Source organism: Saccostrea cucullata, unplaced genomic scaffold, assembly GCF_032062105.1.
Source record: "Saccostrea cucullata isolate Sc308-1 unplaced genomic scaffold, CSIRO_AGI_Scuc_v1 ctg13233, whole genome shotgun sequence".
Classification (NCBI taxonomy): domain Eukaryota; kingdom Metazoa; phylum Mollusca; class Bivalvia; order Ostreida; family Ostreidae; genus Saccostrea; species Saccostrea cuccullata.
This window is the reverse complement of record NW_026929322.1, coordinates 6632-33931: the sequence shown is the minus strand read 5'-3', so window position 1 is coordinate 33931 and position 27300 is coordinate 6632. Positions and strand designations below refer to the sequence as shown.

Sequence of the window (27300 nt, the reverse complement as noted above, 5' to 3'; positions counted from 1 at the left end):
ATGGCAGTGTCCATGTTTTTCTGGGAAGTTTTCCTAGTATCTCTGTATTGCTTTACGGTAACGTGTAAAAGAGGCATAATTCATGGTGTCCCATGTTATTCAGAAGACGCCACACCTCACGTCTTAGGTAAGAATATAATCATTATGGTAGTGTCATGTTTTGCTATTGGAAACCCCAAACATGTGTCGGATCAAAAAATAAAATATGAGGTGCACAATGGCAATATGTAATAAAGATGCTCTGAAAGTATCATCAAATTTCATTCAGTGGTATAAGAGGAGTTGCGGAAAAGAGATGAATACCCCAAATCGTAACAGGCGGACGGACGTACAGACGAACGGACGGAAAGACGAACATCCCGATTACAATATACCCTCCCGCTTTTCAAGGGGGGGGGGAGGGTAATAAAGATTTACTGAAAGTCTCATCAAATTTAGTGGTATAAGAGACCGTTACCCCAAAGCGTAACAGACGGACCGACGGACGGACCATCTTCGCTAGCCAAGGGTTTCCGATCCGAAATCTACTCTACAACGGAGTAGATTTCGGATCGGAAACCCTTGGCTAGCGAAGATGCGGACGGACGGGCGGACATCCCAATTACTATATACCACCCCCACCCCCACCCCCCCCCCCCCCGCTTTTCAAGCGGGGGATATAAGTAAAAGTTATGCAACAGGGTAAGGGTGTCATACACAAATTTCATAAAACTATAACAGAATCTCATGACATATCACATAATGACAAGACATAGAAATCTGAACCATAGTTCCTGGTCTTATAGGATATACTACAAGTGAACAGGAGCTATTCAATTGCCTTAAATCTACAAAATTTTGAAATCCATCCAACATTTTTAGTCATGAACCATGAACTAGAGATACTGTGATCAATGAGCTTACTAAATGATATAGCTGCAGATTCTGTAGCGTTATGATTTTATGCATTTGTCTTTTACCATAACTGTCAAATTAAGTCAAAGATATAAAATCATAACGCTACAGATCTGCAGCTATAAATGATACCCCAGCTTGGCCGCTTCCCATAGGTACTGTGAGCAACGAGCTCACTAAATGATACCCCCCAGTAGTATAAGCGGCCTAGATGGGCGGGTCAACTGAGTGCACTTTCGGCCCTGGGGGATGGGTGGTCAACTGAGTGCACTTTTGGCCCTGGGGGATAGGTAGGTCAAGGGAGTGCAGGTTGGGGATCTGGGGGATAGGGGGTCAACTCAGTACAGGGCCCCTAGGGGCTAGGGGGTTCAATTCAGTACATAGCCCTAAATACGGCGCTTACACTGTATATAGTTTTTTTTTACTATACGCTGCTACTACGATTCACAACGCTGCTACTACGATTTGGCAGCGACTCAAGAATGTGATTATGACGTCACGTTTTCATTCACAGTCAAAGCTCAGCCAGCCGGTTCAAACTGGATTTTCTGAAAACAATAACAATAACACACAAGACAGACAATAACAGATTTTTATTCAAAATCAAAATACATACAGAATTTTCCTCTTGTGGGTGCTGGCTGGAATCTCCTCTATTTTTTTTCCTTTTTGTACTTCTTTTACTAACTGGTCTGTCTCCCTTCCTAAATTACTAATCTCTGTCAGCACTTCTTTCTGTTTATTTAGGATACGGCATATCAAACAGTCTGGCGTAGTACTTTACCTCTTGTGGGTGTTGGCGGGACTCTTCTTTCTTTTTCTCCTGGTCTGCCTCCCTTCCTAGATCACGAATCTCTTTCAGCACTTCTTTCATTCCCTGCATAACAATGTTCATATCTCCTAAGATACCGCATATCAAACTTCTTTCATCTAAGTCCATAAGATCCTGTGTTTCTGGTACGGTCTCCTTTGTATTTTCCTCTGACATATTTTTTTTTTTTACCTCTATCAAGTTCAGAATGCCAGTCAAGTGAGATCCTAAATTTTCAGCTATGGTTTATATACCATTGGTTTGTTTAGGGTCGTGTGCATAAATATGTTGGACTTACGTTTAATCGTACTGTGTACTATTAGTTACATAGTCTTTTAGTGACAGGGTATGGGATGATACCTGGTTAGTAAATTTCATACCTGACTCGGCGGCTCCGCCTCGCCAGGTATGAAATTTACTAACCAGGTATCATCCCATACCCTGTCACTAAAAGACTATGTAACTAATAGTACACAGTCTAGTCAGCAAGCTACCTATAGATGCATTATGACGTCATACACTTGTAAAATTAAAGTTTCCTTTTCACTTTTGTTTCTAAGAAGTGAACTTAGATTTTCAGAAAATGTAGGACTATCTTTTGTTTTTACTCTCTTTTTCTATGATGATTTTCCTGTTGTGAAGCTTTTCTTGTATAAAGCTCAATTTCTCTATGACCATGGAAGTAAACATCCTGATGCATTCTTGTCATGTGAATGTTGAGACCGTGTTCATTTTTGAAATCTCCTTTCTGACAGAACTATTCCACAGGTAGGTTTGTCTTATTTTTGTTTGTAATACATTTCCTATGAAGGTCATCTTTGCATTTAACTATGATTTATATGTAAAGTTCTGTTTTGAATGTAAATGCTGTATTTATCCTCATTTCATGTGATTTACAGTTGTATAGCCTGCATGTAACTCAGAGTGCATTTAATATTTTTATGATGGGTCATTCTATGATTGAATTTCAATCAGAAAAATGTTCACTAAATTTTGGTAAAATACATGGCATCTTTTTACATTTCTGTCCCTTTTGTCTGTATATTATTGCTTTGCTTACATTGTAAAATGAGGTTAATGTGTATCACTGAATTGTATGATTTTTTCAGGATCAGCTGAGATGTTATTTCACTGGATTATTTAATGGATAGGCTTATTAGACATATAGTTGGATTTCTCTGGTACGTTTGTCTTGTTTATTTGTAACTTACAAACTCCACATCATAAGTACACAGATGAAGAGTCAATAATCTGTCTTTGTTCACAAAAAATTGAAATCAACAGTACTTAGCATTCCATATTAAGAAATATGAACCCTAGCTATTAAAAATCTAAAAGTATATTTGTGCATCAATGCATTATGTTTAACAAAACAATCTCCTTCACTGTGATGAAAATTGTCTTCTTCATACAACATGCAGATGAAGAACTTCTTTGGATGATGTAATTTTCACATGTAGAAAAGAAACTAATTCAACTAAAACTAAAAGACAGTCATTAAAATTTTAAGGACATTAAAGGATGATATCAAGACCAAAGTCCAGGAATTGATAAAATTCTACAATTATCATCCAAAGATGTATATGTTTGGATTTATTTTTTAATTCACAAGCAAATGATATGCTGCCATTTAATCTTTCAAACTTAAAAAAAAATTCTATACTTTTGAATTAAAAATTTCAAAATCTAGAGGAGTCTTCCCATTACCTATCTACATGTATTTATGACTGAAGGTATGTAAATCATCAGAGTTGCTGTACTGCACAATTTGAATAAAAGTCATATCCACATTCTTGACTTTTCCCCCTAAACCTTATTTCAAAACATAAATTATTCCAACCAGTCTTTATCTACGCAGTGATAATAAATCTTTTTTTTACAGAATTCTAAGGTATTACATAGTAATAGTCTTTAAACATCCTTGAACATAGTGCATATGATTTACATTTCAATTCTTTCCAAAGAATATGCTATGCCACCCAATAGAGCTGATATAAAGTCTTTAGGTTATCACAAAATGTTAAAGTTACAACAACTAAATTTTACCCAGGAGAAAATGATCCAAAAATCTATAGAAAATCTCCGAATCTTTCTTTACTTAAGATGTGAATTTTGCAGGTTACAAATTATTGTCAAAGGTAGTTATCTCAATAATCTCATGCTTTGACCCTGACAAAGTGTCCTATAAAACTAAGTGTATTACTCTAACCTGTTCTGTGTAGTAAGCATGGAGTCTAATGGTTGATAGAAATATTCAAGATATTATTACATCACAGATCAGGGGACACTTACATCTTTATGGGGGTCCTATTGAGACCTATTAAATTCGAAATAGGACACACACATATACAAACAAAATGTATTTACAGTTCCAGGAAAGTAATAATTACACCATAGGCTAGCTTTTAAACATCTGTGTAATTTGTTAGGGGTTGTAGAAATAAGATGAAAAATAAAAGGTTTAAATGTATACTTCTCATACATAACAACTGTCTTCAATATGAATTGGAAAAAATAAAAGTCACATTTAGATACTTTGAAGTCTGGGGAATTATTTTTTTTGAAGACCTCATACTATCAGAAAATCACAATATCAAATCTAGGATTTGATTAGACCTCAGTTTGTTATATGACTGCAATTTATCTATTGTTGTGTATGACAGAATATGAAAGATATGAAGGGGAGAGCTTTTGACCTTTTTTCCTTCATCATAGTTAAAATATATTATACCAGTAATTTGTTAGGGGTTGTAGAAATAAGATGAAAAATAAAAGGTTTAAATGTATACTTCTCATACATAACAACTGTCTTCAATATGAATCGGAAAAAATAAAAGTCACATTTAGATACTTTGAAGTCTGGGGAATTATTCTTTTGAAGATCTCATACTATCAGAAAATCACAATATCAATTCTAGGATTTGATTAGACCTCAGTTTGTTATATGACTGCAATTTATCTATTGTTGTGTAGGACAGAATATGAAAGATATGAAGGGGAGAGCTTTTGACTTTTTTCCTTCATCATTGTTTAAATATATTATACCGGTCTTTATCTATGTAGTGAATATAGGATTTTTACAGAAACCCTAGGTATTACATAGTAATAGTCATATAAACACCCTTGAACATTGTACATTTGATTAATTCAATCCTTTCCTAAGAATTTGCACCTAATTTTTATAAAGTCTATAAGTTATCACACAATGTTAAAGTTAAAACATTACAAGGCTCATATTAGTAATCTCAGGAACTGACTTTTACCTAGGAGAAAAATGATCTAAAAAATCTATAGAAATATCTTATCGATTCTTCATCTGTGTACTTATGATGTGAAGTTTGTAAGTTACAAATTATTGTCAATGAAGTCATCTCAATAATCTCATACTTTGACCTTGACAAATTGTCCTAAACAACAAAGTGTATTCCTACAACCTGTTATGTGTAGTAAGTATGAAGTATATGAGATGATAAAAAAATATTCAAGATATTATTAAACCACAGATTATTGGGCACCTGCATCTTTATTGGGGGTCTTATTGAGACCAATTTTAAATTCAAAATTAAACATGATACATACACAAACAAAATATATTTACAATTCCAGGAAAGTTAAATAATAACATTAAATCCAGCATCTGGATATCTGTGTAATTTATAGGGGGTTGTAAAAATTAGATGAAAAATAAAAGGTTTAAATGTGTAATTCCCATACATAACAACAGTCTTCAATATGAATTGGTAAAAAAAATAAAAGTCACTTTCAGATACTTTGAGGTCTGTGAGAATTAGTTTTTAAAGAGCTCATGCTATCAGAAAATCATATTTTCAATACTTGATTTGACTAGATCTCAGTTTGATAAATGATTACACTTTATCCATAGTCCGTGTCTGACAGTGAAAGATACAATCCTGGGTCCTTTCTTTGTCATCCAGTTAACCACAGTCTATGATCGTACTGGTTAAATTCGTTGGAAATCATATTTTTTTATGTTCTTCTTAAATCCACCATCCTCTTAAGTTTGGTCTTCTTGTTTCAGTGTTCCAAGAGAGGATATTCTGTTAGTCTTTGCATAATCTGATAGTCTTTCACCATTCTAAGAGTGGACATAGATCATTTCCATAAGCCCTCACTAGAGAATCCTGAAAAATAAAAAATAAAAAAAATGTCTTAGTTGAAAAAAAAAATTGTAATGTAATATAAGCTTGATGGAATTCTAAATATAGACAAAAAAGGGTATAAATACAAGTTGTAACATAAGATTTTGACTTTTCATATTAACCATGGGTAACACCTCTAGTAAAGAAAAGAGTAAAGGAATGAGTAAAATTCAGTTAGGAGAGAGAATTCTTTCAGAGAAAGATGTAGACAGAGGTATACCAGTTGAAATAAAAAAAAATGGCACTATTCAGATCATTTCTCAAGAAGAATATAACCAATTATGTCCAGAAAAGGGTGATCCTAATGTCAGAGATTACATAGAAAGACCCTTGATTGCAGAAGAAGCCAATGAAGAATATAACCATTTATTACCAAAAGAGGGTGAGAATTACTTGGATTACCCTGAAAGACCTTTGACTAGAGAAGAAGTCAAGTTTATAGATGATAAGAGAAAACAGTTGTCAGAAAAAAAAGATTGTTAAAGACACATGATTTTTAGCCCACAAAACCATTGGAGATACAAGGATTACAAGATACAAGGATTAATGGAGGAAGTCCAAACTGAACTCTTGGAAGACATTAAGGCTCATTATGAGAGTAACTTTCCAGTGTTTGTTCATTACAAAATTATGTATTCTGATGAAAAAAGTTTTCACTTTCATTTGTTGTGCCTTTGACCATTTAAATTGACCTTATGGTCAAGATTGTGATATATACACTCTGATAATCATCTATGATGTCTCTATGATGTTTACCTTAAAAGATTGAATCAGGGTATTTGTGTTCAAAGAGCTGAAGAAACTATACAGACAGATCTAAGATTTTGGAAGCATACATATTAATGAGGTTAAAGGAGATATAACACTAGATTATTAAAAAGAAAGAACACAAACTCATAGAAATGATATTGAAAGTACCTTTTATGAATAAAGTGTCATGCTCCAAGGTATTATTTTATAAACAGGAGAAGGTTTACAGCAGCCCCATACACTCATAAGAAGATCTTGGGTAGTAGAAACACCAGGAAATTTTATTTCCACACAATCAGATCATCTTACATCAGTTATAAGGTTACAATCTTTATACATAGTCAAGAGGGTCATTAAGATTTCTTTTCTGGTCATCCTAATGAGCCACATTATAGTATTCTTTCCCTTTGATATAATGTTAATATTAAATGGAAAATTCAGAATTCATCAGCAATTAAAGTCAAAACTTCCTATCTTTACCAACTATGCTATTAAGAAAGCTGGGGGTTAACAAATTAGCCATATATATTTAACTTATTCTATAGATAAGCTATCTTCAGCTGTTAACTATCATTTGGCAAAGAAAAATTTCATACATTTTAGTTTTAAAAATTTGATCATGAATTTTTATGCCTTTTCTTCTTCTTCTAAAGGATATCAATATAGTTTAAACATGACCATGACCACCAAGCCCTCTTTATTTAAAAAAATCATATATCATTTACTTATCAATTCAAAAATATAAAAATGCATATGTAAATAAATAAAAATTACAATTGTATCTCATTGAAACTTTACCTTCAAGTTTGTGTGTTTCTATGTTGATTGACTAACTGTGCATTTCCAAAGGAAGAGCAGTCAGTGTGAACTTCATAGAGAATTAATTTGAAAAGCTCATTACCAAGAAACAAAAGTGAAAATGAAATTATATGTATGCCATATATCACACATATTTAGAATCAAAACAAAAGTAAATGACTTAGAATTAATCTTTTGTAAATTCCTCCTTTTCTCTTATTAGATTCCCAATTAATATCTCTTTGATCACCATTTAGTAAGTCTGAATTCCATGGGTAACATACATAATGAATTATGAAATTATATCATGATTTATACAACAGGACTTGTTAATATTCTGAAGATCCCTTGATATATTTTAGGTTAAATAAGGGTGTGTTTATATGAATGTAAGTTAGAGATATCAGATCACATAAGTATTAAAGATGGCCATCATAGGAAATGTAAACAAAACAAGACAAACTTACCAGAGATATCCAAATATATGCCCAATAAGCCTATCCATTAAATAATCCAGTGAAATAACATCTCAGCTGATCCTGAAAAAATCATACAATTCAGTGATACACATTAACCTCATTTTACAATGTAAGCAAAGCAATAATTTACAGACAAAAGGGACAGAAATGTAAAAGATACCATGTATTTTACCAAAATTTAGTGAACATTTTTCTGATTGAAATTCAATCATAGAATGACCCATCATAGAAATATTAAATGCACTCTGAGTTACATGCAGGCTATACAACTGTAAATCACATGAAATGAGGATAAATACAGCATTTACATTCAAAACAGAACTTTACATATAAATCATAGTTAAATGCAAAGATGACCTTCATAGGAAATGTAAACAAAAACAAGACAAACTTACCTGTGGAATAGTTCTGTCAGAAAGGAGATTTCAAAAATGAACACGGTCTCAACATTCACATGACAAGAATGCATCAGGATGTTTACTTCCGTGGTCATAGAGAAATTGAGCTTTATACAAGAAAAGCTTCACAATAGGAAAATCATCATAGAAAAAGAGAGTAAAAACAAAAGATAGTCCTACATTTTCTGAAAATTTAAGTTCACTTCTTAGAAACAAAAGTGAAAAGGAAACTTTAATTTTACAAGTGTATGACGTCATAATGCATCTATAGGTAGCTTACTGACTAGACTGTGTACAGAGGTGTACACAGTACGATTAAACGTAAGTCCAACATATTTATGCACACGACCCTAAACAAACCAATGGTATATAAACCATAGCTGAAAATTTAGGATCTCACTTGACTGGCATTCTGAACTTGATAGAGGTAAAAAAAAAATATGTCAGAGGAAAATACAAAGGAGACCGTACCAGAAACACAGGATCTTATGCACTTAGATGAAAGAAGTTTGATATGCGGTATCTTAGGAGATATGAACATTGTTATGCAGGTAATGAAAGAAGTGCTGAAAGAGATTCGTGATCTAGGAAGGGAGGCAGACCAGGAGAAAAAGAAAGAAGAGTCCCGCCAGCACCCACAAGAGGTAACTACGCCAGACTGTTTGATATGCCGTATCCTAAATAAACAGAAAGAAGTGCTGACAGAAATTAGTAATTTAGCAAGGGAGACAGACCAGTTAGTAAAAGAAGTACAAAAAGCACGGTGTAGTACCTAAACGGTTGCTATCAGAAAAAATTGCGCGTTCGTTACTGCTATCTGAAAATTGAGCGGTTGCTAGTGGAAAAAATGGACGAAATTGTAAGTATTTTTCTTCGCTGGCTCAACAAAATGGTCAATAATTCAATTATTAAAGTTTAGCTGCTTGGTATTTCACCCTTACGGAACGTTACATACATTTTGAAACTAACATGTATATTTAGAATTTTAATGAATTGAAGGATTGCTGATATATAAGACGAAAACTGTCGAAAGCGTTGGACACATTTACATGCACGTAAGAAATATATTAAAATTGCGTCAAAACTTTTAGATATTTGATAAAAATGAATCGACAGTTCGTTGTGTATTTGTAAATATTATTGGTTATTTTATATCATTGTCCGCTTTCATGGGTTTCTTACAAGCTAGAGCGTTTTTATTAAAAGAATCTTGTGTTACGGCTACTATTAGACAACGGCACCGGTTACTATTTGAATAGGTTTAAGTTTTCAAATTTCATGAAATCACATCTTCAATTTACATATGTTATGCAATTATAGTTCCTTAAGAAAACTATATATATACCGTATATTCTTTCTTAATGATTGACTTGTCGTGTATGTTACTTTCGATCATATAATGACAAATTAATCGTATATTTATATGTACTATGTATGTTGTAGTGGAGTTTGTATGTACCGGTATACATATGTACCCTGTACACATAGGCTTTGGAACAGGGGGAGGCTAAGCCTTCCCATTTTTTTTTTATTGTAAAGATACAGACATAATATAGGCACTGAAAACTTGGGCTAATCTTTTTTTCATTGGACCAGGTGTAGCCCCCCCCCCCCATCTTTCAATTTGCTTCCGACGTCTATGGCACATGCACACACACACAACTGTTTTGTGTTAGCCAGTAAATCATGTGACCATTCAATTTATTATATTCCAGCTATGTTATTATGCCAGATTGATTAAATTCACGATTTGGAATTTTAAAAAATCATAATTATCGATTCACAAACCACGAGAGATTATTTGTCTCAAATATTTACGCAACCCACCTCTACAAATCCAAACATAAACCTACAAATTAGCAATCTCTATATCTGATTTTTAAAAAAAAATATGAATTGAAAAATGAATAAAGCTCACATAAAGTTATAAAGTTTTGCTGTCCAACGTCGATAATTACTCAAGTACAAATTTTAATGAAAATATATTAAGTCAATTTACAAGAAATTCGACAGTAAAAAGAAGTGGAAAACATTAATGTAAAAACCACGCTTTCTTTCGTGGCGGGGGGGGGGGGGGGGGGGGGGGGGGGGGGGCTTGTCTTTTCTTACCTATATAATTTAAAGAACTCTTAAAAGCCTAATGGGGCGAGGGGGTGGGGGTGGCGGTGATGTTTTAAATATTGCATGTTAGTCGTTCAACGAACCAATGCATCACCGTTCCTCGAAAAAGAAATATGGAATTAGAAATATTTGACAAAGCTTATACTTTAACTTTACTAGATATTATACATATCTAAGTATACATGTAGGCTACAAAAATCCCCAAAAACTCTAACTTAAGAAAGGTTTTAAAGAAATGATTGTGATTGATTGTAAATATATATTATATGCTATTTCAAATTGATTTACGGGTCATTTCGTGAAGCTTTCTTTTTATTTGTTTAGCAATTTTTTTCGAAGATCAGCTCTACTTTGCAAAAAGACGATAAATTAGAGTTACAGACGCGCCCCCTCCACATTTTGTTCCAAGCATAACCTTTACTTTCTAAAATGTTCATTGAAAGGCCTGTTGATTTTCTGCCAAGCATAACTTTTACTATATTGAAAATTTTCATTGAAGTCCTCCTTTTTTATTGCAGTATAGTCAAAGAAGGGTAGGCGGTAGCGCGTGAGAAAAAAATTATACTGAAAGAAGTTTGACAATTTTCCTTTTTTTCCATGTCAGCCTTTTTAAAACTAGATTTGAATTTTTCTGCCCCCCCCCCCTTTCAAAATCGAAGTTACACCCCTGAGTTAAGATGGTAAAAGTCAACTACATATATAGACATCTTATTTCACATGCAAATTGTGATATTTAAAATGTATATTTTAGACATTTGCTGCCATAAGTTTGTTTCATATCTCTGTTAATAAGGAAAATTTTCAAGTAGCAGCCGATGCGATGTTTTCAGTTATTAACCGGTGCAATATATGCTAAGATTCTGATAGCAACCGTAACTTTAAAAAATCGTGTTTTATCCAAAAATTTCTTTTAAAATACACTATTCAATTTTTTAAAATTATTTCCAGTATTATTATAGATTGACGCATCTTCAAATACCAAAATACCCACAATCTGAATAATAGATGATATAAAAAAGCATGAAAACTGTGTATTTATTGACTTAAGATTTGGTACAGGCTTCGGAAATTTTACTAATTCTAAATTATTAGAGGGCTATTCTGCAAATTACACATGACAACATCTATAGAAATACCTTACTTGTTCCGTGCACCCGGACTTTTCAGAGACTATCTTGATTTGGGGTCATAATTTCACTGTTTTACAACTTGTTCTAAGAGTTTTCAACATATTTATTTCTGCTAGCAGCCGCACAATTTTCGAATAGCAACATTGAACGCGGTTTTATTCCGATAGCAGCCGTTTAGGTACTACACCGTGAAAAGGAAAAAAAATAGAGGAGATTCCAGCCAGCACCCACAAGAGAAAAATTCTGTATGTATTTTGATTCTGAATAAAAATCTGTTATTGTCTGTCTTGTGTGTTATTGTTTTCAGAAAATCCAGTTTGAACCGGCTGGCTGAGCTTTGACTGTGAATGAAAACGTGACGTCATAATCACATTCTTGAGTCGCTGCCAAATCGTAGTAGCAGCGTTGTGAATCGTAGTTGCAGCGTATAGTAAAAAAAACTATATACAGTGTAAGCGCCGTATTTAGGGCTATGTACTGAATTGAACCCCCTAGCCCCTAGGGGCCCTGTACTGAGTTGACCCCCTATCCCCCAGATCCCCAACCTGCACTCCCTTGACCCACCTATCCCCCAGGGCCAAAAGTGCACTCAGTTGACCCACCCATCCCCCAGGGCCAAAAGTACACTCAGTTGACACGCCCATCTAGGCCGCTTATACTACTCCCCCCTCCCCTCTGCATTCCACATGATTATAATGACAAAGTCATTGTTTTTCTTTTGGAGGCCCGAAATAAGTGTTAGGTTAAAAAGTAAAACAGGAGGTGAACAATGGCATTATGTAATAAAAAATCTGTGAAAGTATCATTAAAAAAAATTTTATTCAGCGGTAAAGGAGGAGATACGGATAAGAGATGGGTATATACCCTTCAATATTATAGAAAAAAATAGAAGTGTCAATGTTTTGCTCTGGAAAATTCAAAATACGTGTCCGATCAAAAAATAAAAATATTAGGTGCAAAATGGCAATATGTAATAAAGATTCTGTGAAAGTCTCATCAAAGTGGTAAGAGAGGAGTTGCAGATAAAAGATGAGTACCCCAAAGCGTTACAGACGGACGGACGGACATCCCAATTACTATATACCCTCCCACTTTTCAAGCGGGGGTATAATTAAACATAGGTAATCAGAGATTACAGAGCTCACCTCAACGAATGTTGTGTTTAAGTAAGGCAAAGTCACACAATTAACCAACAAAAAGTGTACACGTACATCCAAGAATGCAAAATTTATGCAATTTTGATCTGATACTTAGATCTATATAAAAACTTCAACTCAGTTCTTCGTCAAAAAACGTAATTAAAATCCAGCATCTGAAACAAGTTTAAGAATTTTCATCCCTTGATTCATCATTTGTGCAAGTTTGACTTATATAAGCCTTATAAACTTTTACTCGGTCGATTATCTGGAAAATGTATGTCGAATTCAGCATCCGAAGCAGTCCATTAGTGTGAATCCTACGATGTATCATCCATGCAAGTTGCTCAACATAGGGCTCATAGTTACTTGGAAGGGAGGGTATGAAAAATAACGAACAGTATTCAATATCAAAGTCCATAAAACAATACAAAATAGGAGCAGAGCAAACACGGACCTCCGAAACATCAGAGGTGGGATCAGGTGCCATGGAGGAGTGAGCATCCCCTGCTGACCGGAAATGAAACCTGCATAAAAACTAGCCTTTTCACTCATCCAGAAAATGTAGGTCAGATTCAGCCAGCTTTTTTGTAAGTTTAGCCCCCCACTTTTGATTAGCCCCCCTTTCAATTTGCTTGCGACGCCCATGGTATTTCATCGCAGCTTTATGTGATATATACCCAAGGCGTTGGTGTCGGCGTCTCATGTTAAGATTTAAGGTGGATCTGACTGACATTTTCCGGATGAGTGAACAGAGGTTAAAGTTTTTTTGGAGCAGATTCATTCTAAAATATTTATAACCCCTATATATGTTGGTCAAACTTACATGGGTGATACGTCTAAGGATGCACACTAATGGACTTGCTTCTGATACTGGATCTGACATGATACATTTTCCGGATGAGTGAACGGGTAAAAGTTTTTAGAGTAGGTCTTATTTCGAATTCTAAGTGACTGTAAGACCCGTCCGAACCTAATTTACGTGGATGATGCATCAAAAGATGTACATTAATTGACTTGCTTCCAAGTAATCATAAGCCCCATAAGTTAACATGATGATACATCTAAGAATAAACAGTAATTGACTTAATTGCTTCTGATGCTGGATGTGACCTACATTTTCCTTATAAGTGAACATATTTAAAGTTTTGGAGCTGATCTTTTACCAAGAAACGACAAGGCATACCTGAACCAAATTTGCGGAATGATAATGTACACCAAGGGAATGAGGGAAGAACACTCTCAACCTTGCTTCAGATGCTGGATTTGATATACAATGTACATGTTCTGGATGAGTGAATAGTTTTAAGTTTTTTAACGAATATATGGAGTTAACGAACGGTATTCATATGAGCTCTAAAGTCCATTAAACAAAACAAAATAGGAGCAGAGCAAACACGGACCTCAAAAACATCAGAGGTGGGATCAGGTGCCATGGAGGAGTGAGCATCCCCTGCCGACCGGTCACACCCGCCGTGTGCTCCTTGTCATGATCGGGAAAAAACGAGAAAAATCCGTCGACCATTCAGAGTGTATTTATTGGATATAATAAGTATGAAAAAACGTTAGTCAGCATTTATCTTATTGATAAATTGAATTTGCTGACAAGGTTATTGTATTGACTATTAAACTTTCAAAATGATAACTTTTAACCAGACTGTTGATATTCTTGATTCATCAATTTGTTTGTCAATAACTTACCTTGTTTTAGAAATTGTTCATACGTAGAGCATGCTATTATGTATCAAATCAATTAAGAAATTTTAGGACATACGCAACATGGATTGAACTTTATTGGCTTCATCCCTGGAGTTAAGGAGTTCCATGCAATACTTTTAAAGTCTATATATTGTGTTGTACACCTCTACTAAATCAAATTTAAATGAAAAGAAAATCTTGAATTTATGTTGTAAAGTAATTTTTGTACATTTTTCTTTGAATAATGCAAGAATTTTATCATTTGATATCTATTCAAAACCCCTAGTAACGCATGTTGATTGTTTAGCTAAGAAAATGTGAGGGTACTATAAGTTAAAATTGTAAATATCTTGAAAATTTATCAGTAGGTAAGGTATGTTGCGTAAGTTTTTAAACCCTGTATATATCCAGGTGATAAGGACATAAATATTGCTGCAACATGTAAGTATGGGAAGTTGGCAATTGAAAAATCATCACGTTTATCATAAAGCTTTGCTTTTGGTTTACTGTAAATCACTTTTTATTCGCGAGAACTTTATTTTCGCGTATTTACGCGAGACAGTGTACTCGCGAAAATTTGATTCTCGCGTTTAATAGTATTCTTTAAGATTATACAGAGCAATAACCACAATTCATAGTATTCTTTAAGATTATACAGAGCAATAACCACAATTTGCGAAAATTTTGTCTCGCTAATCAAGAGTTAATGACTATCTCGCGAAAATAAGGTGTCGCGAAAATTTAGTGATGTACAGTACTATTAACATCTAGTTCATTTAGTACATTATCCAAGTATGAAACATATGTGTCAGACTCTGTGGTACATGTACCTAATTCAATATTAGTCTACTAATAAAGGGGTGTAATTGGCCATGGCACCCAATGGGAACTCCAACAAATTGTTGGAAGCTGGTCTTCATCTAAAATCAGCATAGATCTTGCAAATTAGCAACTTAAGCAACTTTTATATTATCAACTAAATCGAACTTGTGATAGTTTCATTTTTATTGAAAAAAAGCAGCTGTCAATGATCATGATGATATTAAAGAAAACCTGGAATTCGTTTAATCGTGGGGAATGTTTGTATCTTATAGGTGTGTTCTCATATCGTCTTAATTGTGAAATATAGGTATGAAAATGTGAAAAAGTTCTAAGGCGAAGAGGGAATTTGATACATGTATTTCCTTTGTAGAAGTAATAACTGTAGATTAAGGGGGGGGGGGCGATTTGGGTATTATTGTGAGAAAACTACAATAGAGAAACTCTTTGTTTTTATACAATATATACCCCGGTAACTTACACTCCTGAATCCTACATTACATGACTTCAATGTATATGCCAAGTTCAGTCTAGTTAGATTGATGCCAAGTTTGGATATCAAAAATCTACCGCCCAAGTATTCTGGAAGGAACGGCTGAAATACAGGTACATTTACCATAGGATTACTAGTATATAGGAAAAAGCCAATTTTTCGAACTTTAAAGCAAATTATAGAAATACTGTATCAATAGATTTTTTGCTCAAACTATAATAAATGATGAGTCATACTATAATGTACATATTTTGCAAGGAAACAAAATTTTACCGTCTTCTTTCCAGAGGGGAAATCTCAAAATGTCAAATATTAACGATTTTTCCTAGTTGTTTCTATAGAGTGATACAAAATATGATCGATACAAAGGATTTATAAAAATTATAAGAAAAGTGAAGGAGATATTCTCAAAGTTTATTATTTTTTCTTTTATGATATTTTTATTACCCCACCTTTTAGAGCTTCACTTATCATAACGTCAAAAACACACTTTTACGACGTTAACATACCTATCAGTTGAAAAATCGTTTGATAAATCAGTTATTTAAAATTACAATTAAAAATTTCAACCTTTAATTTCTTGAGTTTGTCATTTTTTTCAATTAAGTGAGAAAAATTGCTTTAAAACAGTAAATTCGCTTCATTTTACTGTGCCCCCACTCGGCCCTTTTACTTACTAGTATATGTTTGTTTCACCCATAAGTTAATTACACGGTTAAAAAGAACCATTTAAGATGTAAAATGAAAGATTATTAGAATACTAGTATGTTAATATTATCATTGGCCTCTATAGAGCCATTGTTCAATTAAAAAAAGAAATTTGTAAAAATGTGTATTATTTTATGGATTTATAGTCTTAGAAAATACGAAGTATGGAATAATCATGTAAATCTTGAATTTATTATAAGTCAGTATTCTACAGTATTTTTAGTACTTATAGAGTCTATTTACTTCACTTTTTTAATCTACTTTTTTTTTAGTTTTTGTATCATTTTTGCATAATATTCACTAAATGCACTTTATATTAATTTTGTGAAAATGTGATCCCCTTTACAGACAAACTGACAGACGAAGGTCATGACATACAGAAAAATAATAAAAGAATCTAAGCGAGTAATAGCGTTGTTTAACCGAAAGACGTTATTACCGTCTCATAAGACGTTATTTGGTCTTGTCCAACTGTTCGGAGTATTTCTTTCTTTGATGTTCTTTTATTACCATAAAAATGGAGGCGTGGCACTTAATAAGAACTTCATTATATATTAACGAAGGCAGACAAAAGGTTTTTGACACATAACCAATGTAAAGTAGATCGACTTCAGAATAATTTAACAAAAAATTGTGGCGTCATAGAGTAAGGGCAGACTTTTTTTTTGGAAAGAAGGGGATCTTAATTTGCTAAACAAACTGCTTACAGCTACACAAATTAATATTGCCCAAGTGCAAATTAAATATATCGTTTATGGTATTGAATTCATTTCAATCGATCTTGCATGTACACATCACAAATTTTAGGCACAGCATGTAATTGTTTGCAATATACTGCGACTTAAGTTCTTAACTTTATTAAGGATTTGGATACAGGTGGTGAACAGACATGAGATTGCAGATCATGATACTTTTGAGTTCTTTGGGTAAGTTCTTCAATATGACAAATACCATATCCAAAATCAAGTCGATGGTTTTGTGACTCATGGAAAATTAAGCAGTAAATATATATATATATATATATATATTTCTAGGTAATAAATGTATAAAACGTAATTAAAGCAAATTTTATGAATAGCGTAAGAAAAAGGAATAGCAATGTGGTCATTATAACGATAAAAGAATTTGTGAATTGTCTGTATTAGATTCAAAATTGATTATTCTCAGAACTAGCTCTTGCAAAACGATCAGATTAAAAAAAAACAACACCAATTGCATGTGAAAATGGGATAAAAGGAAATATATTATATTTATTTTTACTTTTATATCAATTATTAATTGTAAAGATTTCTTGTAATGTTGGGGGTTATAGAACTATTCCATATTAAATAAGATTTCATATGCATTCTGGAAAAAAATTTAGAGTATCTTATGCATATCGAATTTGCTTTCTCTTCCGTTTTAAACATGTGTATTGCCAAGAGGACAGATGATTACATGTAAAATGATAATATCAATGTTACATTTCATATTTCTAATGTAAAGCTCCTAGTTTATAAGTTATATAAATAGTTTATTCCAAGTGTCTAGGTGTTTTCTTCGAAGTGTAAGCAGCTTCTTAAACTTTCGTGAATCCTATTTCAAATACCAGAGAAAGTAGACATTGAGTAATATCTGAGTAATTTTTTGACGTATTTATCCACCAATTATTTATGAAATGGTATGTTTTAAATGGAAATTTCAATTTAGATGCACTGAATATACAAAAGTAAAAATATCAGAAGAATTACTTAATTCTGTTCTATATTTTGTTATAAGAATAATGAACATATAACTTATAAATTTATGTAGATAGTAAGCTCCACAGCAATTTTTCGGGATATGAGAAACATTGTAGGATGTAGATTTATATTACTGTCAGTAGTAAAATTTGCTGCATGTTTTTATTTTATAGTGAAGAAAGAGCAAATGATACAAAAATATATTGAAAGATCGAAAATAATACTGCTTTAAAAATTAAAATATCTGGTATTTCATTTCCTAGGGTTGTAAATATTTCAAACACGAATTTAAATAGGCCTACCTTGAAACAATGTTGGACTTGTTTTAACTTTGGTATTGAGACATCAATAAGTGACATACTCAGTTTCAATATTTACACAATGGTTTAGTAATTAAAAGCAAATATGTACACGCATTGAATGTTCATTTGACTTAATCTAAAGAAAATATTGAAGAAAAGTCCCCTTTATATTTTATTGAAATGAATACTAAATAGAAAACTAGGAGACTTATTGTTCACAGAACAATAAGAGGTCTTTCCACCTTTTTAATTTCAATTTCATTTAATATTTATCTATTTAAAATTAAATTTCATAAAAAAAGAAACCAGGAATGGCTTAAAAGAAGAAAAAAAATGATAATAATCTTTTTTTTTTAGGTGACCTTGACTTTTGACCTTCAAGTCATATTCAAGGTCAAAGGTCAAGGGTCACATTGTAATTAACCCCATGTTTCTATGACTTATAGTTTTAAAGTTATAAGGTTAAATAGTAAGCACAAAAGCATTTAAGGGCAGTAACTCAATCAAGGAGTCACCAGATCCTTTTGCACTTGAACATAAAAGTTTTGCCTAAAGTCATATAAGACATTAAAGAAGGTTTCATATCTTTGCGGTTTACGGTTTTGGAGCAATAGCAATAAAAATGTTTTTCGTACAAGGGGCAATAATTTTTTATAGGGTCAATCTTAAGGGACGAGAATGAAATTTAAGACACAGTTTTAAAAGTACATATTAATGATGCATAGACGTTAAGCATACGTTGAAAGAAAAAAGAGATATAAAAAGAGCTAAATTTCTCAGTTTTGAAATGACCTTGACCTTTGACCTTTACATGAATTTTAAGCTCAAAGGTCAAAGAATCTTATGCAGTTGGGCTTATGTCTCTATACCTTCTCGTTTTGAAAATTTTTAAATATTTCTAAAATTCAGAGACTTTCAAGGGCAATATCTCATTGAAGGAGTCACCAAATACTTTCACAAGGAATAGATTCCAGAACCCTCTCAATTAGTCAAAGACTTTAGTGAAGGTTTCATATTTCTACGGTTTACGGTTTCGAAGTAGTAGCGATAACAAGGTTTACCGCACAAAGGGCGATAACTTTTAATAGGGTCAATCTTACGGAATACAAATTGAATCTTTAAGATAGTTTTAAGAGTACATATTAATGATGCTAAGACAGTTTGTATATGTTAAGAGACAAAAAAGATATAAAAAGAGCTTAATTTCTCAATTTCGAAATGACCTTGACCTTTGACCTTTACATGAATGTTAAGCTCAAGGCTCAATGAATCTTATGCAGTTGGTCCCATGTCTCTATCACTTCTCGTTTTGAAAATTTTTAATTATTTGTACAATTCAAAAAGTTTCAGGGGCAATAACTCATTGAAGGAGTCACCGGATACTTTCGCAATGAATAGATTCCAGAGTCCTCTCAATGAGTCGAAGACTTTAGTGAAAGTTTCATATTTCTACAGTTTACGGTTTCGAAGGAGTAGCGATAACAAGCATTTCTTGCGAAAGGGGCAATAACTTTTAATAGGGTCAATCTTACGGAATATGAATTGAATCTTTAAAATAGTTTTAAGAGTACATATTAATGATGCTAAGACAGTTTGTATATGTTCAGAGACAAAAAAGATATAAAAAGAGCTTAATTTCTCAATTTTGGAATGACCTTGACCTTTGACCTTAACATGAATTTTAAGCTCAAAGCTCAATGAATCTTATGCAGTTGGTCCCATGTCTCTATCACTTCTCGTTTTAAAAAATTTTAATTATTTGTAATATTCAAAACGTTTCAGGGGCAATAACTCATTGAAGGGGTCACCGAATGCTTTCGCAATGAATAGATTGAAGAGTCTCCATAATTAGGCAAAGCCATTGGTGAAGGTTTCATACCTTTACGGTTTACGGTTTTAGAGGAGTAGCGATAACAAGGGTTTTTAGCACAAGGGGCAACAACTTTTAAAAGGCTCAATCTTAGGGGCCAAGATTTATATCTTCTAAAGAGTTTCAAAAGTACATATTAAAGACATAAGATAGATCGCATATGTTTAAGGACATAAGAGCTATTAAGAGAAATTTATTTCTCATAATTGGAATGACCTTGACCTTTGACCTTGAAATGAATTTGAAGGGAAAAGGTCATTGAATGTTATGCAGTTGGTTTCATGTCTCTAAGACTTTTCGTTTTGAAAATTTTTAATTTTTAGTAAAATTTATAAACTTTCAGGGGCAGTTACTCATTGAAGGGGTCAAAGAAAACTTTCGCAATGAATAGATTGAAAAGTCTCCTTAATTAGTTGAAGACAATGGTGAAGGTTTTATATCTCTACGGTTTACGGTTTCGGAGGAGTAGCGATAACAAGCTTTTCGGTGAAAGGGGCAATAACTGCATAAGGGATCTAAGTTAAAACATGGGGGGTCATTTTTCGGAATAACTTTGAATATCCAGTATCATGAACTATAAAGTTTTTCGATAAGTCTTACGGTGTCAAAACATAAGGTAAGAAATAAAATAAACTAGGAGACTTATTGTTCAAAGAACAATAAGAGGTCTTTCCACCTTCTGAATTTCAATTTCATTTATAATTTATCTCTTTAAGATTAAATTTCATAAAAAAGAAACCAGGAATGGCTTAAAAGAAGAAAAAAATAAAAATTTTAAATTTTTCAGGTGACCTTGACCTTTGACCTTCAAATCATATTCAAGGTCAAAGGTCAAGGGTCACATTTTAATTAACCTCATGTCTCTATGACTTATAGTTTTCAAGTTATAAGGTTGAATAGTAAGCACAAAAGCATTAAAGGGCAGTAACTCATTCAAGGAGTCACCAGATCCTATTGCGCTTGAACATAAAAGTTTTGCCTAAAATCCCATCAGACATTAGAGAAGTTTTCATGTCTTTTCGGTTTACGGTTTTGGAGCAATAGTAAATAAAATGTTTTTTGCACAAGGGGCAATAACTTTTAATAGGGTCAATCTTAAGGGACAAGAATGAAATCTTTGAAACAGTTTTAAGAGTACATATTAATGATGCATAGACATTAAGCATATGTTGAAAGACAAAAGAGATATAAAAAGAACTAAATTTCTCAGTTTTGGAATGACCTTGACCTTTGACCTTTACATGAATTTTAAGCTCAAAGGTCAATGAATCTTATGCAGTTGGGCGCATGTCTCTACACCTTCTCGTTTTGAAAATTTTTAATTATTTTGTAAAATTCAAAAAGTTTCAGGGGCAATAACTCATTGAAGGGGTCACCGAAGACTTTCACAATGAATAGATTCCAGAGTCCTCTCAATTAGTCAAAGACTTTAGTGAAGGTTTCATATTTCTACGGTTTACGGTTTTGAAGTAGTAGCGATAACAAGGTTTTTCCCACAAAGGGCGATAACTTTTAATGGGGTCAATCTTACGGAATACAAATTTTACCTTTTAAATAGTTTTAAGAGTGCATATTAATGATGCTAAGACAGTTTGTATATGCTAAGCTACAAAAAAGATATAAAAAAGCTTAATTTCTCAATTTTGGAATGACCTTCACCTTTGACCTTTGCAATAATTTTATGACCAAAGGTCAATGAATCTTATGCAGTTGGTCCCATGTCTCTATCACTTCTCGTTTTGAAAATTTTTAATTATTTCTACAATTCAAAAAGTTTCAGGGGCAATAATTCATTGAAGGGGTCACCGAAGACTTTCGCAATGAATAGATTCCAGAGTGCTCTCAATTAGTCGAAGACTTTAGTGAAGGTTTCATATTTCTACGGTTTACGGTTTCGAAGGAGTAGCGATAACAAGGTTTTACATAAAAGGGGCAAGAACTCCGTAAGGGGTCATAGGTCATATACGTTGGGTTGTTTTTCGAAATAACTTTTGATGTCGAGTATCATGAACTAAAAAGTTTTTCGATAAGTCTTTCGGTTCAAAAGTCCGTAGCGGAAAAATAATAATAACTAGGAGACTTATTGTTCATAGAACAATAAGAGGTCTTTCCACCTTTTTAAATTTCTTATAGTTTTATATTTTACACTCTAAATTTAATTTTAAGGGAAATGGCTTGAAAAAAAAAATGAAAATGTAAAAAAAAAAAAAATTTTGAAATGACCTTGACCTTTGACCTTGAAAAAATTTTCAAGGTCAAAGGTCAAGGGACACATTGCAATTAACCCCATGCTTCTACCATTTATAGTTTTCAAGATATAAGGTTTAATAGTAAGTATAAAGAAGTTAAAGGGCAATAACTCATATAAGGGGTCATTAGATCCTTTAGTACTTATACAATGAAGGTGTGCCTAAAGACCCTTAAGATATAAGTGAAGGTTTCATGCCTCTACGGTCTACAGTTTTGAAGTAGTAGTGATAACAATGTTTTTCGCATAAGGGGCAATAACTTTTGATAGAGTCTATCTTGGGGAACAAGAATGAAATCTTTGAAATAGTTTTAAGTGTACATATTAATGATGCAAAGACTGATTGCATATGTTAAAAGACAAAGGATATATAAAAAGAGCTTAATTTCTCATTTTTGCAATGACCTTGACCTTTGACCTTGACAAAATATTCCAGGTCAAAGGTCATGGGTCACAATGCAGTTGGCCCCATGCTTCTACCATTTATAGTTTTCAAGATACAAGGTTTAATAGTAAGTATAAAGAAGTTAAAGGGCAATAACTCATACAAGGGGTCATCAGATTCTTTTGCACCTATACAGTGAAGTTAGGTCTAAAGACCCTTAAGACGTTAGTGAAGGTTTGGTGTCTCTACGGTCTAAAGTTTCAGAGGAGTAGCGATAACAAGGTTTTTCGCACAAGGGGCAATAACTTTTAAATTGGTTCATGTTGGGGGACAAGAATAAAATCTTTGAAACAGTTTTAAAAGTACATATTAATGATGCATAGACATTAAGTATATGTTAAAAGACAAAAGAGATATAAAAAGAGCTAAATTTCTCAGTTTTGGAATGACCTTGACCTTTGACCTTTCCATAAATTTCAAGACCAAAGGTCAATGAATCTTATGCATTTGGTCCCATGTCTCTACGTCTTCTCGTTTTGAAAATTTTTAATTATTTGTAAAATTCTAAAACTTCCAGGGGCAATAACTTATTGAAGGGGTCAATGAATACTTTCGCAATGAATCAATGAAGTGTCTACTAAATTAGTCGAAGACATTAGTGAAGGTTTCATTTCTCTACGGTTTATGGTTTCGGAGGAGTAGCGATAACAAGCTTTTTTGCGAAAGGGGTAATAACTCCGAAAGGGGTCATAGTTTATATACGCAGGGTCAACTGCGAAAATCTTTTACGGAGTACATTCTTATGAATTGAAAATCTTTACGATAAATCTTGAAACTCAAAATCACACGGCGGAAAAATAATAAAAAATAATAAGAAAAAGGAAAAAAAGAAACAGAAGGAAATCAATAGGTCTTTCCACAGAATGGTGGAAAGACCTAAAAACAGAAGCATTTCAAGAGGTCTTTCCACAGAAAGGTGGAAAGACCTAATAATACCAATGTAAACATTATGTTACCAAACACATACATATATATATATATATATATATATATATATATATATATATATATATATATATATATATATATATATATATATATATATATATATATATATATAATATAAACTCATTGAAAGTTGTATTGAAATATAATTCTACAGTCTACGATCCTCAAGTGCCTTTTTCGATAATATATTTTTAGATGAAATATAAAGATAATGACGAAAAAAAATCATGTCAAAAAGCTCAAATATTTAATTTATGTACAAAAAATTATGAAAGTAACTGGGGCTCGATAAACTTAGCATGCAGGTGATAATGTTAATGGTACATGTATACATGTATTGCATCACGAACAAGAGGTCCATGGGCCACATTGCTCACCTGAGCCCTTTGGCATGAAAAAAGCAAAAATCAATTCCGTATTGATAAGTTTAACTAAAAAAATGGTGATGGTGGTGGAGGGGAATGCAAATGATTTTAAAAAACCTGAATCTACATTTTACACTTCTTATAAGGATGCTTTTATATTATTAAGATCAGTCATTGCTTTGTTGTTCTTGTGAAGAGTTTTAAAGATTTTTTTTTTCAATATAAAAAGATTATCACCCATTGTACCCTCTAGGGGAGGCGGGGATGGTTTTAATATCTTTTAATCTACACTACCTGAAAATGCTTCCATATAAATATAAACAATCACGGCTTTGCCGTTCTTGAAAGGAAGATTTTAAAAGAATTTTCTTATGGATTCCTTTGTAAAGGTTTGATCCACCATTATGGCCCATTCCTCCTCCCAGGATATGGATTGATGGAAATTCCTGTATACTTTAAGGAACAACATACAAAAAATATCAAACAAATCTATATATTTTGTATATCCAAACGTGTTTATGAAGAACTATACAATAACATAAATAGACATTAAATTATAGCACATAGTCCGTTTAAGTATTAGAATTAGAATTGGGAGAAGACAATTTTGTCCTTAAGTATGTCCTTAAAGCGTGGTTCCTGATAATTGGAGTGACGGTCTGTTTCCAGGTGCTGTCCATTCCTGGTGGGAACTGGTGTACAAGGCGGTGACAGGAGGACCGTTTGGGGCATACGAATTATTTACTTCTGACAACACTCGTAACATAAACAATCTTGCAGCCCAACAACTGACCAATCAGGTCCTAGACCACTATAAATCCGAGGTGTTTAATAACTGGCAAAGTAATGATATATATAAGGTACATTCCTGTGTAAACAAAAGATTTAATTAAGGACCCTCTCTACACCAGTGCAATTTTTTTTGGGACACTGAGAAAAATATTGTATAAAGGAGTTAATATTGAGCTAATGTATTAAATTTTCACAGTATGGTGCGTGGTATTTATCCCGGGAAAACTGTTCAAAGACAACACAGTAGTACTGAAAAGAAATCACTGGTAATTACTTCAATAGAGAAAATGCATGTAAATAACATGTTCAGTTAATTTATCTTGGTCTTTTAAAATGTGAAGAATATTAAGACTGATTACAAATTGAGTAATATATTGTAAATTTCTATTTTTTAGAATTTAGATCTAAGGGCAGATTACTCTAACTGTAGAAAAATACCTTAGAATGAGAACTTTTTAGTATGCAGTGTAGAGAGGGTTCTTAAAGGAAATAAGCATAAAAAACTGCACATGTATCTTGTAAAGCAGAATTACATATCGTCACTTATTATGATTAATTAAAATAATTTATTTAAACAAAGAATTGAAGACAACATTTACCAAGCCTGTAGAAAAAAGGATTTATTAAGGATCTTTTTCAGATAAGAGTGTCCTACTACGCTGGGGGCACCGAGGCACAGTACTTTGTTTTTAACGCAACAGGGTCAACAAAGACGAACTGGTTTAGTCGCTATAGAGTATTAGAGTCTAGCTACGACATCTCGGCTTTTGCTGTAACAACTGGAAAAGGAGGAGAATATTTTAGTATAAAAGGGTAATAAACCATGCATAACCTTAATGTTTTTTGTTCTCCACTTTTTGACTTGCAGCTGTATTTATAAATTATCCTATTACAAAAGCTGTTATTGCTTGGCTGTATAGTTTTTAGCTCACCTGAGCTGAAAGCTCAGGTTAGCTTTTCTGATCACCCATTGTCCGTCGTCCAGCTGTCCGTTTGTCTGTCCGTCTGTCTGTTAACTTTTCTCATTTTCAACTTCTTCTCGAGAAGCACTGGGCCAATTTTAACCAAACTTGGTACAAAGCATCCTTGGGTGAAGGGGAATTTAAATTGTTAAAATAAAGGGCCAGGTCCTCTTCCAAGGGGAGATAATCAAAAAAATACAAAAATAGGGTGTGGTCATTAAGAATATTATCTTTAAGAACCACAGGGCCAGAAAAACTGAAACTTATGTGGAAGGATTCTGGGAAGTGTAGATTCTAAATTGTAAAAATCATGACCCACAGGGGTAGGGAGGGGCCACAATATGGAATCCAAGTTTTACATAGAAAATATATAAGAAAAATCTTTATAAAAAATCTTCTTCTCAAGAAACAGTGTTCCAGAAAAGCTGAAACTTATGTGGAAGGGTCCTGGGGTAGTGTAGATTCTAAATGGTAAAAATCAAGACCCCCAGGGGTAGGGCGGGGCCAGAATAGGGAATTCAAGTTTTACATAGAAACATATAGGAAACATCTTTAAAAATCTTCTTAGGAACCAGTGGGCCAGGAAAGCTGAAACTTATGTGGAAGGGTCCTGGGGATAGTGTAGATTCTAAATTGTTAAAATCATGACCCCTGGGGGTAGGGGAGCAATAGGGAGTCCTAGTTTTATATGAAAATATATTGGAAAAATCTTCTTATCAAGCAACAATGGGCCAGGAAGAAGCTGAAACTTATGTGGAAGCATCCTGGGGTAGTGTAGATTCTAAATTATTAAAATCAAGATGGGGTTTGGAGGGGTTAGGGGTCCACAATAGATGTAAGAAGAGGGGAAATCTGGTAAAGAACTGCATCACCAAAGTTACTCAGGTAAGCGATGTGCCCCATGAGCCTCTTGTTTCCTTTTATGCCAATGTTTTTTTTTTATCATCTAAGGCGTAGACCATTTGTATGCATGCTTTTAAGAGTTCAGGAAACCTTGAATCACATGTTATACTGTAAATCACTTTTTATTCGCGAGAACTTTATTTTCGCGTAATTACGCGAGACTGTATGCTCGCGAACGTTTAAATTCTCGCGCATAATAGTATTCCGTAAGATTATATAGAGCAATAACCAGAATTCGTGAAAATTTTGTCTCGTTAATCAAGAGTCAATTGACTGCCGTCATGAGAAAAGGGCCCTTATCTTTTGACGGCACATTGCTCAGAAAACGACGTCAAAGTCGCGGTATTGT

At 33.2% G+C, this 27300-nt stretch overlaps 1 protein-coding gene across 1 annotated transcript; it reads left to right on the top strand.

Moving 5' to 3' along the window:
* On the top strand, positions 1–25937 carry LOC134280470 (uncharacterized). The gene is made up of 3 exons (XM_062762879.1): positions 1–127; positions 24964–25154; positions 25727–25937. The coding sequence occupies exons 1-3, from the start codon at positions 1–3 to the stop codon at positions 25901–25903; spliced, it is 495 nt and encodes a 164-aa protein (XP_062618863.1). The 3' UTR covers positions 25904–25937.
* Positions 25938–27300: the final 1363 nt, after the last annotated feature.